At 38.5% G+C, this 16,422-nt stretch overlaps 1 protein-coding gene across 5 annotated transcripts; it reads left to right on the top strand.

Moving 5' to 3' along the window:
• The first annotated feature begins 1,168 nt into the window (after positions 1-1,168).
• On the top strand, positions 1,169-16,228 carry LOC131304551 (uncharacterized). 5 transcript variants are annotated; one of them, XM_058331817.1, is made up of 13 exons: positions 1,176-1,636; positions 3,529-3,614; positions 4,987-5,066; positions 6,923-6,978; positions 9,240-9,288; positions 10,573-10,743; positions 11,630-11,725; positions 12,137-12,250; positions 12,424-12,554; positions 12,949-13,184; positions 14,828-15,637; positions 15,806-15,822; positions 15,891-16,228. In XM_058331817.1, exons 1-13 carry the CDS (start codon positions 1,233-1,235, stop codon positions 15,894-15,896), a joined length of 2,256 nt encoding a protein of 751 aa, XP_058187800.1. In that variant the 5' UTR covers positions 1,176-1,232; the 3' UTR covers positions 15,897-16,228. The 5 variants fall into 5 exon arrangements, with proteins under 5 accessions (XP_058187799.1, XP_058187800.1, XP_058187797.1 ...); XM_058331814.1 differs by having other exon boundaries at positions 15,733-15,822; XM_058331816.1 differs by having other exon boundaries at positions 1,169-1,636; positions 10,597-10,743; positions 15,733-16,228.
• Positions 16,229-16,422: the final 194 nt, after the last annotated feature.

Below are 16,422 nucleotides of genomic sequence, written 5' to 3'. Positions count from 1 at the left end.
AGGACGGTGGGTCCCTCAAAAATTCTCCCAAAAATTACAAAAAGTGAAGAAAAAAGAGAACAAATTATAAAATCTCCCCTCAATGTGTCACATCCATCCTCTATTTTGGAGAAATAGAGGTGGATTGGAGATGCTCTAACGAGAGCTTTAGAGTCAAAAATTAATTATGGTTCAAAAAAATAAGATCTTCACAATGATTCAAACAAATAAAAAATTAGAGCACTTAACTTTTTTTTGCTTGGCTTTCCACCAAAGAGGGCCTTTTGTCTTTTCCCTTTCAGCCCCAAAATGGTAGCGTTTTGAGTCACTACAATTCTGTGGTGACTTGGGTCACCACAGCCCCCCGAGTCCCTGCCAGGTCATGTATCCATGGTCCCACTATATGCCCACGTGTACATCTAACTCAACCATTCTGTTTGGTTTTAGATGGTGGGTGACGACATGTGTTGAATTGATGAGTTTTTATAAAGCTTAGGTGTTTATATAAAACTTAAGAAAGATCAAGTGTTTATGTGTAATTTGTGTGAAAGATCAGGTGCCTATGTGAAATTTTTCCTTTTTTTTTGGGTACTTTGGAATTGAGATGGAACTATGGTTGGTTGGACTTAACATTTTATTTTTTAACTTTCTTTTGTAGCAACTGAATTTTTTCAGCTTTCAGGAAAAATACTACACTCCGACAAGAGGAATTTGAAAAGTAGATAATCATGAACTTACTTTCGGAAAAAGTTAGTATAAAAAAACGAAACAAAATTAAGCTCGAAATTTTGCACTTTGACTTATTTTCGACTTCAGTTTACTTTTATTTTAGGTTTAGATCATATTTTTTTACCTTTTTTTTTTACTCCAGTCGCCAAGCCAAATAAATAACGTAAAAAACTTGTTTCGAAACTAAAGCCAGTAAAAAAAAACTAAAGCCAGTCATGAAGCAATTGAGAGAAAAGGAATGAACTGCCCGCGAACTTTTACAAACTTTAATCATCCGGACGCAATATTTTACCAACAGGACGCAACTTTTACCAAATGGACGCAAACTTTTACTCTATGGATTATGGACGCACACTTTGACTCGATGGACTTAAACTTTTACCAGGTGGCCGCAACCTTTAATTTGATGGTCATTCCCGATCAAACGAATAAAATCTCTTTTATGGAGTATTTTCTAATTTCTACTAACTAGCTAACCAAACAGATCTCCTCTCTCTCTCTCTCTCTCTCTCTCTCTCCTCAGAATGACGACGGAGATGCCGCCTCCACCTCCCAAGAACCCCTCCGCCGCCACCTCCTCCACACCCACCTCACCTGAACCCCAAACCGAAACCCTAGACGAACCATCAACCTCTGCAATGGCTCCTCCACCTCCCAAAAACCCTGTCCAGTCCGACGCCGTTCTGTCCCATTCCAACGGCCGTGAAGAACCCCAACCGACCCCTTCCCAAGATCAAGAAGAGCCAGCAGCGCCCGTCGAAATCTCCGACGCCGGAAACTCCGCGCCCACGCGGAGTGTCGATGGCAAACAAGAGCAGCGCCCGAGTGTTGCGGTTCCTTATACGATTCCCGAGTGGAGCGGACCTCCTGGCTATGATTTCTCGTTGGAAGTTCTTAAAGGAGGCTCCATCGTTGATCAACTTCATGTGTAAGTCTCGTCTCTTCGGCTTTATGTACTCCCTCCGTCCCTTCACATAATGTATGTGTGCGAGCGTGAAATCAACTTCCAAAAACATCACAAACTAGAACGTTTTCGCTAAACTAAATGGACTAAAGCATATGTTTTCACGGATTTCTAGGCTGGTCATTTTCCTCATACATCAATTAAAATACCATTTAGTGGAAACAAACTTATTATTGTCATTAGCCTGTAGTCAAATAATATAGCGGAAACTCCTAGGGGTTGGCCTAGCTTGGGACTTAGGGTTGCTCCCTCCTAAGGTCTTCGAAACCTCTCAAGTGCTATCTCCTTAAGGGTCAGTCTGCTCCGGTTTTAATTGGGCTCCCTCCAGGTGGGCAGTGGGATTGGACCCCCAAGATTAGTCGCGGTGCGCTTAAGTTGGCCCGGACAGTTGAGTTATCAAAAAAAATTATAGTTGGGAACGCACATCACATACTAAAATGTGCATCAATGATTGAGAGCGGGAGCAAAGGGTCTAATGTGATTTAGTAGCTCCATCCCGTATTGTTTGTCCTGTACGGCAGGTCTCCCTCATAAGTTTAATGAGATTTCCAGCGTTAGCTCTTGTTCTCTACCTTTAAGTACTTTTTAATCATTTATGAGGTTTATTTTGTAAAAACTGTGTACTTTTTTCGTTGACTTTTCGTACTTAGCAAATAATTTGGGGCATCCCCAAATAGAATACCAAGGAAACAAAATGGGACGGAGGGAGTATTTTTTGTGTGTTTACTATTTGAATTTATTTTGCCTAAGCGAGAAAATTGAAGATCCATGTACCTCTGTTGATAGATTAGGAGATAGTAACATCATAATGGCGACAAAGTTCGCGACTTAGAGCAGTCCACTAGTTGATGCGAAAATGGCATTGCCCAAGCCATTTTTTAGCTTGCTACATTGTAAAAAAGACACAAAATAACAATGTCAGAAAATGGTTTGGTGCCATTTGGGCACAATCGCAAGTTAAGACCATCGGATTAAGCACTTTCAAAGATTATTAAAAAAATATATATATCGCCATTAAAAAAAAAAGACCATCGGATTAAGCCCATCGCATTTTTCTATGCAAATCAAATGGCTGGATTATGAGGCAAGTTTGGCATTGACTTTGAAAAAAGAGTGGAGAGGATTTTGCCATTACTGATACCAAATTTTAGCTTTGGGATGAAATTTGACATTAGGGTGGACCTGCTCTTACAGCATCTCCATTGGTAAAGCTGAAATTTGGTTGGCTATTTTAAATAGGAATAGATCAATTTTCTAAGCAACGCTGCTTGGATAGCGGACTAGCTATATATTACCATCACAGTATCACCAACTTTTGATGTTGAATGTGACATGAACTGATGAAAGTATTTGGCACAAGTCACAACCGTTGGCAAAATTAAGTAGCTAAAGCTGATTGAGCAATTGCCAATTGCTAAGAATGGCCGGCCAAATATAACACCATTTTGAAGTTTCGTGCCAAATTGTAGCAATAGCAACCCAAATAGCTGCCATTGGAGAAGCTCTTATATACACCAAGCAGGAACCAACCACATGCGCGTATAGGATCCATTATCTGATGCTGTGTCATTTAAGAGGTCGCCACATATGTTACTTTTGTCGTTGCATTATTCATTGTGAAAATAAGTAAAGTTCCCAGTTGTAATTTGTATGCATATGAGTAAGAGTGCAGGAATTAGGACTTGGATTCTCATCGTAGTCAAGTATTTGGTTGAACTAGTAACCAACATTTGGATTCAGCTGAGCAAAAAAAAAAAAATTGGATTCAGGTTTACATTTGGAAGCCTAACTTATCTATTGAATACTTTTCATATATCGGTTGTATTCTAACAAAAATTTGATTTGGTTTCATCTAGTCACGAGAAGGGGGCTTACATGTTTGGGCGCGTAGACCTTTGTGATTTTGTTCTCGAGCACCCAACCATTTCTCGCTTTCATGCTGGTATGAATCATCTTCTCCTGTTTTGTTCATTTTCTTTTCTTTTCTTATTTTTCCTCTGCCTTTTCATTAGCTAAAGAAAAGAGATGTGGGATTTTTTTCTCTCTTTGATGCGGCACCATTGAGCTTTTTTTTTTTAAATGACTAATGAGTGACATTAGACTACAGGGTAGAGGATGAGTTTACTACACACAAATCACTATAAATCACATCCACGAAACCAGTGTGCAAACTTAAATCAATGATTTCTCCATGACTGGCTATCACTTAAATAACTCTTGGATCCAAACCCTTTGATATTACCAAAAGATGTCAAATTTTGTATTCCTGCTGATGTAGTTCGAGCCTTTGAGGAGATTGTAGAACTTCAAACTAGGTTTAAGACTTCTAGTCTTCAACCTATCTAAAAATCAAGGCAGGAAAGTAGTTGGATGTGGAAACGACGCTATGGCTATACACGATTTTGGGGTCTTTATTGTCTAAGCTCCATGTTACGAGTCCAAATACCCAGTTTGAAGTATTTTCATTTATTGGATGTGGATAGAAACGAGTACAATATGCTATTCTCTATGAGAAGTTCAACATCAAACTGTATGTCCATCTACAAAAAACATCAAACGGTGTGTAGCGCTGACCCACTCCAGAATCACATAAGATGTTGTTGTCTTGTTAAGGATGCCCTAGGTAGTGCATACTTTTTCTTGCATATTTTTGTAAGATGGCTGAGACCATATTTTAGGATTTGCATCCCTTCTTTTTACTGTTTTACTTGTTGATCTACTTTTAAAAGCAGATAAGACTTAAGAGTGGTTAAATGGATCTCTTTTGTATTGTTGATTTTTCACAGAATGTATATTCATGGCCAACTATGTATTGGGATTTGATACTGGAATTACAGTAAATATGAACCAAACATGTAACATGTATTGAATTTGTAGTGACAGAATTAACACAAAAGTGTAGCATTGTGGCTCTTCTTCTGTATGGAGGAAATAAGTCCGAGTAAATTTTATTGCATTAATGGAAAGTCTACGAATGGCGATGTTATATTGCTTTGAGCAAGAGGTTCTTTGTCTACAATGATACTTTGGGTGTCAGATGTGTAGAACAGTTTTCTGATGGATGGAGTTCTAAATTTGTTTTGCTGTACCCCCACAATACAGATATGCCTTTTAATGCAAAAAAAAAGATTGTGTTTGTCATAATAAGGGCCAGATGGTTGATTACTCAAATACCGAGCAGGCGAGCACGGATCACATTAAGTGTATTTGACTTTAATTCTTGTAGACTGTTTTTCTTTTGAGAAATGTTAGTAATTTGACGATGGGCGTGATTTCTAATTTGGTTATGTGACCACATGTTTCATCTATGCTAGTTCTTCAGTTCAAGAGAAATGGAGGTGCTTATCTTCATGACCTTGGTAGTACGCATGGGACTTTTGTAAACAAGAATCAGGTATCTCTTTTGTTTATAATGAACTTGCTCTCAAATGCATGGCAAATTTTCTAATCTATGTATTTTTTTATTTTAAACATGCAAATGACTGATAATGAGTTTTCCATTATTTGATAGAGTTGGTATTTTTTTTAACACATTAGATGGACGTGATCATCCTTAATTCCAATGTTCCTATCAATCATCTATTCTCCCTCCATTTATGGCGATGTTGAAATCAATCAGTTATGGTCCCGGCATTTAGGGTTTATGGCAATTTTGCAATCAATCATCTACATATCAGATGTGGTGTATTTGTTTATTCATTTCTTAGTTTGGATACAAAGCACTTTGATGTCTCTGCATGAAAGCTTGGAAGATTGCCTGCTTGCAAATCTCTCTCTCTCTCTCTCTCTCTCTCTCTCTCTCTCTCTCTCACACACACACACACACACACACACATTTAACTGTGCATCAATATGGAATTTGGAGAGTGAGAAGCATTAGTGCGTTAGGGCATTTAGAGAGAGACACCCAATTTCTATTATTGCAGAATGGTGTACCATGTGCAAGAGGACCGAGGAGAGCTGTCATCACCTTTTTTTGCATGTGTTGGTTGGCTTATTGCAAGGATTGCTTCGGAGGTGGAGATTGAGTAGAGGTTCCTTCTCCTTGCAAACATATGTTTGTTTTTTTCGGTCAAGCGGAAAATTTGCAAACATATGTTTGTGATCGATTATAGCACTTCTGATATATATAAGAAGGTAAGGTGTCTTTGGATGTGCTTAGGTTGCTCGCAGATGTCAGTGTTATGGTTGGAAAGTGTCACTAGAGATAAGGAGGAAGGCTTGGAAAGTTTATGTTAAAGCATCCAACTCCAAACCAATTGGCAAAGAGTGGAGCGGCCGCTCAGGCTCATATACTAGTTTTGGAGGAGATAATTAACCAATGTGGGACAAATGCCAACACTCCCCCGCACATGCGACCCCTGATTCGCACGTGGAGAGGTCAACAAAGCATCCGGAACACATGGATCACAATTAAACAAAGTGCAACTATGGCACAAACAAAGGGGAAAAGCCTCCGAAAATCTAGCTTTGATACCATGTTAAAGCTTCCAACTCCAAACCAATTGGCAAAGAGTAGAGAGGCCGCCCAGGCTCATATACTAGTTTTGGCTTCGCTTCTTTTTGGGTCTCCCTCTCTTCCATACAAGGGGTCATATTGTATTTGATTAGTGGGAATGGGAAACTAGTCTATGAGTTGTAGTTTCTTTTTGACATTTCTCTTTTGTTCTTTTGAGGACTTTTCGTCCCTTACACTCCTTTCGTTTTTCTTCTTTTCTTTCCAATACTATATATATGTATGTATGTATATATACGTTTTCCAAAATTCCTTTGTTTCCCATGTGGGTTTCCTCTTGCTTATGCATAATGCCTGTGTGTGTGTGGACCAAAATTAAGTTTCAATTCGAGTGCCTGCATTAGATATTAGGGTTAAGCAGTTTGCAAACTTGGTTGGTAAGTTTAAATTCATTATTGCTGAACCACCCAAATAAGTGACTTGTCTTTTTTCTTTTTTAGAACTTAGAGTGTTTGGGCCAGCTTACGGCACCTTGACTAATCTTTGGGGGACCAATCCCACTGTTCACTAGCGGGGGGGCCAATTGAAGCCGAGGCAAAGCCCTGTTGCAGAACAGGAGGCAGCTGTTCTGGATCTGTAGGAATAGTAGATTAGTGGCGGAATTATTGAACCTTAGTGCTTTTCTAAACTAACCAATTGTTTATGTCGTGAAAATTGTTTGAGTTTGTTGTACCAACAGTAATAGATATGGTGGAGCATTTTTCCTGATTGATAGATATTCTCAATGGTATTAGGTGAAGCCAAAGGTGTTTGTCGATTTGCATGTTGGAGATGTGATTCGATTTGGCCAGTAAGTACTTCAATTTCCACTTTTCTTGTGATACTAATCTCTGACATTTTTTCTTTGGCAACCGTTCTGGTTATTCTTGAATGATTTGTCTATACAAGCCTACATTCATTTTTGGTCCTTAAAGTATGCGCTCTGTGGCACTTTGGTCCCTGATCTACTTGTTTCCCACAGGTATAAAATGTGTCTATTGGTCCCCATGTCTAACGCCATCCTGATCTTTGAAACAAGGGTATATTTCAGAGAACACTTTTTTTGGAAAACTAATATGCCAGTTATACCCTTGTACAACAAAACACAATAAGTTGCGCACGCATCATATGCAAACGTAATTATTCAAGCAAAACCAATTTTACCTTCCAGTCATATTTCAAGACGTTTTATCATTCATTTGGAAAAGGTTGTGTTCAACTTAACTATATCGCAGAGCCAATGCTTTGAAAGTTCAACTGTTGTGCAAATTGGAAAACAGACCGGGTCAAGAGTCACGGGTTCAAAATCTGATTAACTAGACTCAAACTATGGCAGCATGAGTTTTTTTATAACCAGCAACAAGAGTAATTTTGTTGTGGAAGATGAAAAAGATACAAGAGGGGGGGAAAAGAGGTCCACCAAAGGGGGATTAGAACCAAACAATGCCTCAAACTACCTGTCACAAACCGCCCTCCAATGACATCATCATTACCTAAAATATATAGTTTAAGTTGGACCTATGTAAAAATAATGGTATTACATATAGAAGACAAATTACCTAAGATCCTGAATTTTCTGAAATATTCTTCTATTGCCCCGTTATTTGTAAATGAAAAATCATTGCAATTTAACATGTCTATGCTACACTTGGTCCAAGAAGGATAGGATGCAGCTAGTTATAAGGAAGGGAAATAATGATGGTTGCCCTTTCCCTTACCAGTTAAAAGGGAGTCAATGGAGAATAAAATCTGATTTTATTCGTGGTTGCCATCTAACATTGGTCAATTGCTTGAAGAATGATTGTTCTATACTTAAATTATCTCCCTCGTCTTTGCAGTTATGTTGTCTTGGATGTTTTAATATCTGTCTGCATTGATAAACCCTTGCGTCTTGCACTTGTTTCATTGGTCCCACATCAAATAGGTATCAATGACATTTGCATGTGGGCTCTTATAAAGTCTTTCCATTCATTTAACAAATGACAAGCCCCCACTCGTGCTGAAAATAGCTGGCAGCAGCACATTGTAGCCAACTGTACAAAACTGGCTGCTTCAGCTATCTGGGAATGGTTTGCATTGGTCAACGGATGAACTACGGTGTTAACTGTTTTTTACAGAGTACTCCAATTTTTACTCCGAAATGGTTCTGGTGGTTTGTGCCGACCGGACTAGGTCGGGTTTTAAAAGCAGTGGTTAGAATCATGCTTGAATTAAGCTCACTCACCTGAACTTACCCATGCACTCAGCCACAAGACATTCCTCCCCATATTCTCCCTTGTTTCAAACTGCCTTAGAATGCCCCCCTAACCCCATAACTCACCCTTTTCGTATACCTTAACTTCTTGCTGCTCAACCCCATAACTCAACATGCCACCAGCCATCACTGTTGGCCACCACCACGATCATTCTCTCTCCTTTGTCTCCCCCTTTTCAGCCCTCCCTGCCAACCAGGTCCATGGCTAAGTATCCCCTTTGCTGGCACCCACCACACTACCACTGAGTTCCACTACCTTGTTATTGTTTAATTCATTGGGGATGAAGGTGAGCTGAGTCAACAATGGGGTTAACTGATGGTGACCGAACTTGATAATTTGGATGGAGTGTTTAGTGATATTTCAAAAAATCTATGCTTCTGTCAGAAATTGGACGATGTCAGGTGTAGAAAGATTGTGGACCAATTGGCACAAATCAAATCTTTGCTGGCCAAAAGTGTCCTTTAATATCCTCTGTAATCCATCCCATCGACTAGGCAAAGATGGAAATATATATATATATATATATATATATATATATATATATATATATATATATATATATATGTTTAAATGAAGTGTGGTCATGTGTTTGGTGAAGTTTATATTGGTCTTTTGTATGCATAATGTAAGCCTTGGGCCCGACAATTTTTCATGGTTGGGGAGTCCACATATCGTGGTTGTATTCAAGGCATGTTAGATTCTTGGGGTTGAATAAAGTTAATCAGTTGAAGGTGCTTATACGAACTTAACTTTTGGGCTTTCAATATGTCTTTCCATTTTTTCCCCTGCTCATTGGTTCAATTTTTATTTTGTGCAGGTCATCTCGATTATACATACTCCAAGGACCATCTGAGTTAATGCCACCAGTAAGATTGTTTTACCACCTGAATTTTTGCTCTGTTCTGTTTTGTATTGTTTTACCATTTTAGCATCTATTTATGATCGACTTTCATTGGGCTTTGGTAGTTCAACACGATGCTGAAATAGGTTCACTTGTGTATAAAATTCGTTTCTTGCTTACTTCTTCCTTTCTTCCAATCTTGTTTGATTAACTGATGGGTTATTCCCTAGGTCTTTTATTATAAATCTGTGTAGCTCCTAATCCACAAAGGAATTTTCAGTTAGTGGGTCACAATCATCTCTTAGAATAATTTGACAACTCTCTTAACCGTTAAGAATGAGCTTTGTTATGCTGGAGCCTAAGTTTCAGTTCATATACCCCAGCTTTTCCTAGTGACAAAACTAATTATTTGACAAGAAGTTGGAAGTACACGCACTTAAGTGTTACTATGATATATTTTCCTCTTAGATTTGTCTTCTATATTCTAATAAACAAGTTCATATATACATTTCCTCTTTTGATGATAACAACATCTAGTGTTGTAAGGAGAGAGATGATTGTTTAGGCCCTTTCGTGACCTGCAAATACCCATGTTATCATCCTGGCTTTTCCTGTGAGATTGTGTATGTCTTGATGTTATCATACAAATATTTTTTGGTAGGAGTTAGGCTTTGACCTCCTTCAGTGACAATATCTCTTAAGCTTTTCCTCCTTAAAAACTGAGGCATGCATTGATGCGACGGAACTTTCGTCATCATTATGCAGTATTGCACAGTGTGCAACATGCTGTCTCCATGTTTTGTACCGTAGAGTGTAGACTATTTTTGGTATATGAGGCCTGATAACATTATCTTGTTTCCTGTGCTTATACGGAGTATTAGTTAGTATTGCATCAACTAATTTTTGGAGTTATGGTTGGAACAGGAAGAAGTGGGTGTTTTGACCTATGTAAAATGGCTAGCCTGCATTTCTACTGCTACTATTGGTTTTGTTATACTCCCTCCATCCCTAATGATTAGTCCTCCTTCCAATTTGGGATATCCAAAAAATGTAAGTCCTCTTTGAAAAAAGTCCGCATCAATCTTTGAATTTCCAAGGCCATCCTTTTAGATTAAAAAAATTGAGAATAAAAGGTTTTTGTTGGGTAATCCCTTTGAATTTGAAGCTGAGGGCGTTTAACTGCAAAACAAGCATCTCCGCAAGGACTAACATTGTGGGAGCGAGGGAGCATATTATTGTTATCACAATATCTGTTGACATCTAAATCATTGTCATGTGTCCACACATGTGTGCTTTGCTATTGTTACAGCTTATTGTGTTGCTTGTATTGAAGGAACGGGACTTGAAGAGCATAAAAAATTCTAAGATGCGAGAAGAGATGCAAGATATGAAAGCTTCACTTTTGCGAGCGAAGCGTGAAGCCTCTATTGCTGATGGTGTCTCATGGGGCATGGGTGAAGATGCCATAGAAGAAGCTGAGGTTACCCTTCTTACCATTTCAAATGTAGAACACCTTGATCAGTTGTGGGCATGCATTTGTACATGTTAATGGTGCTCGACAAAGCTGCAGTTATGCTACTGTATGTTCTGTTCTTTACATGGATTGCATAAATGTCTGAGCGCACAGTTGCAATTCTTATGGTACAAGCATGAGGAAAGAGTCAGATTAGGTACATAAGAAGCAACAATTAGAACCATTTTTTTTATTGATGACTATTTCTGCAGAAAAACAAGTAACTTTGTTTGGGATGTTCTTCTCAGTGCAGTTTTTGTCACTGTTGTTTTCTAAGGGCATCAGAATGGGCAAAACTATAGTACTATTGGCAACTTATCATAGATTTTTCCTCTCCTTTTAGGAACTCATTCGTAAGAACTAGGCTAGAGATACATGTCTCTTTTGGCACGCGCAAGAGCTTCAATTGAACACTAGACTTGAAAGGAGGGTGTTGAACTCCCAACTTAATGAGTACCTCTTTCAATGCCCTTACAACTGGCCCAGCGGTTTTCAAAGTTTTATGCTTGAAAATGAGCAAGGTTGTACTATAAGGAATGTTGAAAGTCTCTCTCTCTCTTTTTCTTTTCTTTTATAATGTTCTCGTCTTGGAGAGGGGCTTATTTCTTTGGAGTGGGGGAAATTCTTGAGGTATCGCCGGGTCTGGGCCCTGATTCGGTTCTTCTTGCAAGCAGCATGTGTTGTCTTACTGCTCAATTATAGTCGGGGTAGTGCTTACCAGTCCATGCAGCCATGTTGTTTTCTTTGAAGAATATGTATTATTTGTACTTCCTTTCTTGTTGTCACACTATGGAGAAAATAAAGTTTATCCCATTTATCTGTCCTACTAACCAAAGTGATTTTGGATATTCAGGAAGATGTTGATGAAATTAGTTGGCAAAACTACAAGGGGCAGCTCACAGAGAAGCAGGAAAAAACCCGTGATAAAGTTATAAAAAGACTAGAGAAGGTTAGTTTATTTTGTGTTTTTTGGAATCTTTGACACTCTCATTTTCTTGCTTGTATTTTGGATCTCTCCATTGCTTCCAATTTTATTTATTCAAAGTAGCTTACACACGCAAAAAAACATTCTTTAGATTACCTTGCCAATTTCACACTCTGTTGTTCTCAAATATTGTATTCTCTGAGAATACAATATTTGTTGAATATTCGTCTGAATCCCTTTTAAAAATATTCAGTCATCTTTTTATTATGTGGATATTCGAAGAGAGAGTACTATGGATGTACTTTCCCATAAGTTCTGCTATTAGTCAAGTTCTGAAATTGATCAATTCTCTGTCTTATAAGTTAGTCTGCATTGTCTCCTTCGTAAATTGTAGGGTTTATGCTTTGTTACTACTGAAGTGTTGCTCTGTTGCAGATTGGTAATATGAAGAAAGAAATAGATGCTATTCGTGCGAAGGATATTTCTCAGGGTGGGTTGACGCAGGGGCAGCAAACTCAGATTGCTCGGAATGAACAGAGAATAGCCCAGGTATAATGTCAAAAACTAGTGGAAGAATGGTTATCCTCTGTTCTTCCTTGATCGGCTACAGTATTAAGTCCTCATCAAATAATCTGGTTGAGTTTTTATCTATCCTTCGTAGTATCTTCTCTTCTTTTGTTTTTTCATTCTTGGAATTTCTTTTTTGTTTTGAATTTTCTCAGATAATGGAGGAGCTTGAAAATTTAGAAGAGACTCTAAATGAAAGTATCCAAGAAAGCTTAGGTGCTCGTGTTGGGGGAATGTCCCATGCTAAGAAGAAAGGAGTGGCAGAAGATGAAGAGGAATATTCGAGGTACTTAGGAGTGGTGAACTTCTTGTTGTGGAAAAGTAAAACAGAAAACTTTGGGTATTCAGTTAGCTAATTCATTGTCGTGATGATGGTCATTAAATTAACATCACGGCCATGAGGTAATATTTTTTTGTGACTCCACCCACATGGTTCTTTATGGATTGGATACCTGTGTGACTCGTTTAAAAACAAATGCACAAGGAACAGTATGCATAACAATACATCTCTCTCTCTCTACACACATATATATACACATACGTAAGTATATACAGATATATCTATTCTTTTTCTCTGATGGCCTCTAAGATCTAAATTTTGGTAGAAATCAATGGATGACTATTAACGTCTAAATTTTTTCTTGGGAATTGTTTAAACTCCATACTGTCTAATTGTCCAGTGATGAAGACGAGTTTTATGATCGTACTAAGAAGAAGGCTTCTAAGCGTAAGGGTGGTGAAAACCAGTCAATTGAAACAGCTGATAGCCTTCTTGATAAGAAAGATGCACTAACTACAGAAATCGAAGAGAAGAAGTTGCTTCTGGAGGAGAAGGATAGGATGGAATCAGAAAATGCTGGAGAAGGTGCTGGAGATGCTCTTGATGCATACATGTCTGGATTATCCTCTCAACTAGGTAAGCTATTCTGCAGATGATATAATCTTTTCTTAGCTTTTGTTCATTTGACTGTTAAATATAACCTGTTGAGATTTAAGATTGCAAAATATTCCCATCATTCTTGCCATCCACTGAAGCTCACTGAATTACTTGACGCAACACCACCAAGGCTTATCAAACCTTGTTGAGAAAGTGATGAACTCAATGGTGGGGTCAGTCATGCATTGTCTTCCTGTTCACTGAACAAAATGTGCTTTTTGGGGTAAAAAACAAGGTACTTTTAGTAAGTAGAATTTGGGAAAGAACGTCCAAACACCAAATGTTTATGGTGGTAAAGAAACAAGTACATAAGATTCGTATGGCATGTACGATCCACATATTATAACATGGGGTTGAATGCCAGATCCTGTGGGGCCGCATTTCCAATCTTTGTGGTTGTAGAAATTGGTTGGAGGAATTATCCACATGTTGGATAACTGGTCCCCCAATAACTTGGGATATAGCATACTTAAGGAGAAGGGTATTGACTGTATTGTAACTAAACTGAATGTTAGTCTGGCTAATCAAACATGCCTGTACGGAATGTAGCAGCAAATCTATCTACATAGACAAAAGGCTACAGGGAGCTTTATTCCAACCACCGAAAGAGGAACAATGATCCTCACTGGAGGCAGTGACAACTGCTTTTTGCTAAAAAGAGCATAATCCAAAGGAAAAGGCCTGAAACAAAAAATTATTTACTTGTACGAAAACATAAAAAGTGCAAGGGAATTGATCCTCCAACCAAAGGAGTTACGATGATTCTAATTGCTTCTTTATGATTAAGAGAACAACCAAAGGAGTTACGATGATACTAATTGCTTCTTTATGAATAAAAGAACATAATCCCCTCTAATTGGCTACTACATTGAATGATTTTGCGACTTTTGGAAAGAGCTCCCACCAAACTACACTACTCAAGGACTCCTAGAACAAATAGCTGATCATGGTCTGACCTAGAGGTCACTTCTTTTTTATCCAACAAAGCCTACTGGAGCCCCTGAACATAAAACCATCTTGCCGATCAAAAAAAAAAAAAACGCAAGACCATCTCTCTCTCTCTCTCTCTCTCTCTCTCTCTCTCTCTCTCTCTCTCTCTCAGAGCTTTGACACGAACAATGTTGGGGTACTGGTGTATATATTGTAGAATGCGGTCAACATATGTTAGATTCAACTAAGAATTAATGTATAATGTAGTTGAAGACATAGTTCTGAAAAGTACAGGGCTTTTACTTTGTAAGATTTTTGTTGCTGGTTGTTTCACAGTACTTTCATTAAAGTTGAGAATTTCTTAGTCGATTTAATTGCATGTTTTATGTAGAATCTGTGATTTTCTGGTAGTGGTTCGTGTTGTGGTCTGTGTGGTTGTCTTGTTTGCAACTCATCTGTGACCTTCTATCCTTCCCTGATTGCAAGCCTTTTCTCTTTTCCAAATTTATTTATATTTATTTTGCTGTCAGTGGTATTATGAGAGCACTGAGCGGCCACTTTGTGCATACATTGCCAAAGGTTTAGGTCTGTCTCCAATCTTCCCCCACCCATAACCTCAATGATTGGGGACTAGATGGGTTCTGTTATGGTTATTTATATTTATTTTGCTGATTTCCTGTATCAAATGGCAGTTCTTGACAAAACTGAGAAGCTTCAGAACGAATTATCAACTCTTCAGTCAGAATTGGACAGGATAGTCTACTTGCTGAAGATTGCCGATCCAGCTGGGGAAGCTGCTAGGAAAAGGGAATCAAACTCACAAGATCCAAAACCTAATCTGTTCAAAGTCCCCACCTCTGCAAGTGTGAGAAAAACAAAATCAGAGCCAAATAGAAAGATTGAATCAGAAAAATCAGTGAATAGCTCCGACAAGAAACAGGACACTACTAATGTGACGTCAGGCAAGAAGCCAGAAGAGGGTGAGGTTATAGTTGATAAAACAGAATGCAAAGCTACTGAATATGTTGCTGTCAAGCCTCAGTGGCTTGGAGCTGTTCAAAAAACAGAGACAAAAGAGACTCAACTGGAGGGCCCTCTAGAAATGCAGGAGTCTGATCAGTTTGTTGATTACAAAGACAGGAAGAAGGCTCTGGAAAATCAAGATGCTACACAATTGAACATGGAGTTGGGGATTGAAAATGCAGCTCCTGGTCTTATAATAAGAAAGCGGAAGCAGGTTGTCAATGAAACCAAAGCTTCCGAACATTCCACAATTGCATCCGAAGGAGCTGAAAGTAGGGCAGAAGATGCTGTGGCACTGTTATTGAAACATAAAAGAGGATATTACGCATCCGATGATGAGGCAGGCCAGAATACTGAGGATATTCCACGTCGGAAAAAACCTGGGAAGGATAATAAAAAGCCAAAAAGAGTGCTTGGTCCAGAGAGACCTTCATTTCTTGGTGGCGAAACAGATTATGAAACCTGGGTGCCTCCTGAAGGTAAAATTCTTTGGTTTCAGTTATTGACAATCACTTTATTGCATGTTTTTTTTATGTTTTCATTTCTGATGTTATGCTTGTGGTACTTTGGCCAGGCCAATCAGGTGATGGACGGACTTCATTAAATGAGCGTTATGGTTACTAATTTTTTTTGCATTAACAACGTAGCTATTATTTGGGCTCTTCAAAGATATGATGTCACGCCTTGAGAAACTGCACGTGGCACTGGCTGATTATCAATTCCTTTGCATTGGATTGATGAAGCTGTTGATTAAGTCAGATGGCTATGGATTAGAACTCGCTGAGAGCTGCCGGCTTGTGGCATTATGCATCAGTGGAAGGAACACCTATGTAAGGGTTAAATGCTTCTTGGTTACTATAGTTGCTTAAAAAAGGTAAACTCCTGTGTAGAAAATGAGGTGTATAGGCTCTTGCTCCTAATTGTGTCGGATAACTTTACTGTATATAGCTCTTTCGTAGTTTTCTCCTCTTACAAAAATATTACACAAGGCCTTCTGGGATTTGAAATTTTCAGATTCGAGATTGTGTAATAGGCTACAGGAAATTGCATACAAAGCTTTTTTGAGATTCTGTAGTTTCTTTGTAAGGCGATAACATAATTTTGAAACAGCCTATTGTGATTAATGGTCTCAAAGACCATAAGCTTGCACAGAATCACTTAGCATTGCCCTAAAGACAGTTGCTACGTAGAAAATGAAAACGGAAAAAAACAAAACAGAACCCCCCTACTACTAACCATTCAAAGTAGAGTGATACAAAACCAG

This window comes from Rhododendron vialii, chromosome 10a (genome assembly GCF_030253575.1).
Source record: "Rhododendron vialii isolate Sample 1 chromosome 10a, ASM3025357v1".
Classification (NCBI taxonomy): domain Eukaryota; kingdom Viridiplantae; phylum Streptophyta; class Magnoliopsida; order Ericales; family Ericaceae; genus Rhododendron; species Rhododendron vialii.
Note: the sequence above shows the minus strand (reverse complement) of the source record. Positions and strands in the feature narration are given on the sequence as shown.

Bases quoted from the DNA above. Each gene is read 5' to 3' on its own strand.
- LOC131304551 (XM_058331814.1), top strand. From the start codon at position 1,233: ATGACGACGGAGATGCCGCCTCCACCTCCCAAGAACCCCTCCGCCGCC. The intron at 5,067-6,922 runs GTATCTCTTTTG...CAATGGTATTAG, and splicing joins CTTTTGTAAACAAGAATCAG to GTGAAGCCAAAGGTGTTTGT. The intron at 12,555-12,948 runs GTACTTAGGAGT...CTAATTGTCCAG, and splicing joins GATGAAGAGGAATATTCGAG to TGATGAAGACGAGTTTTATG.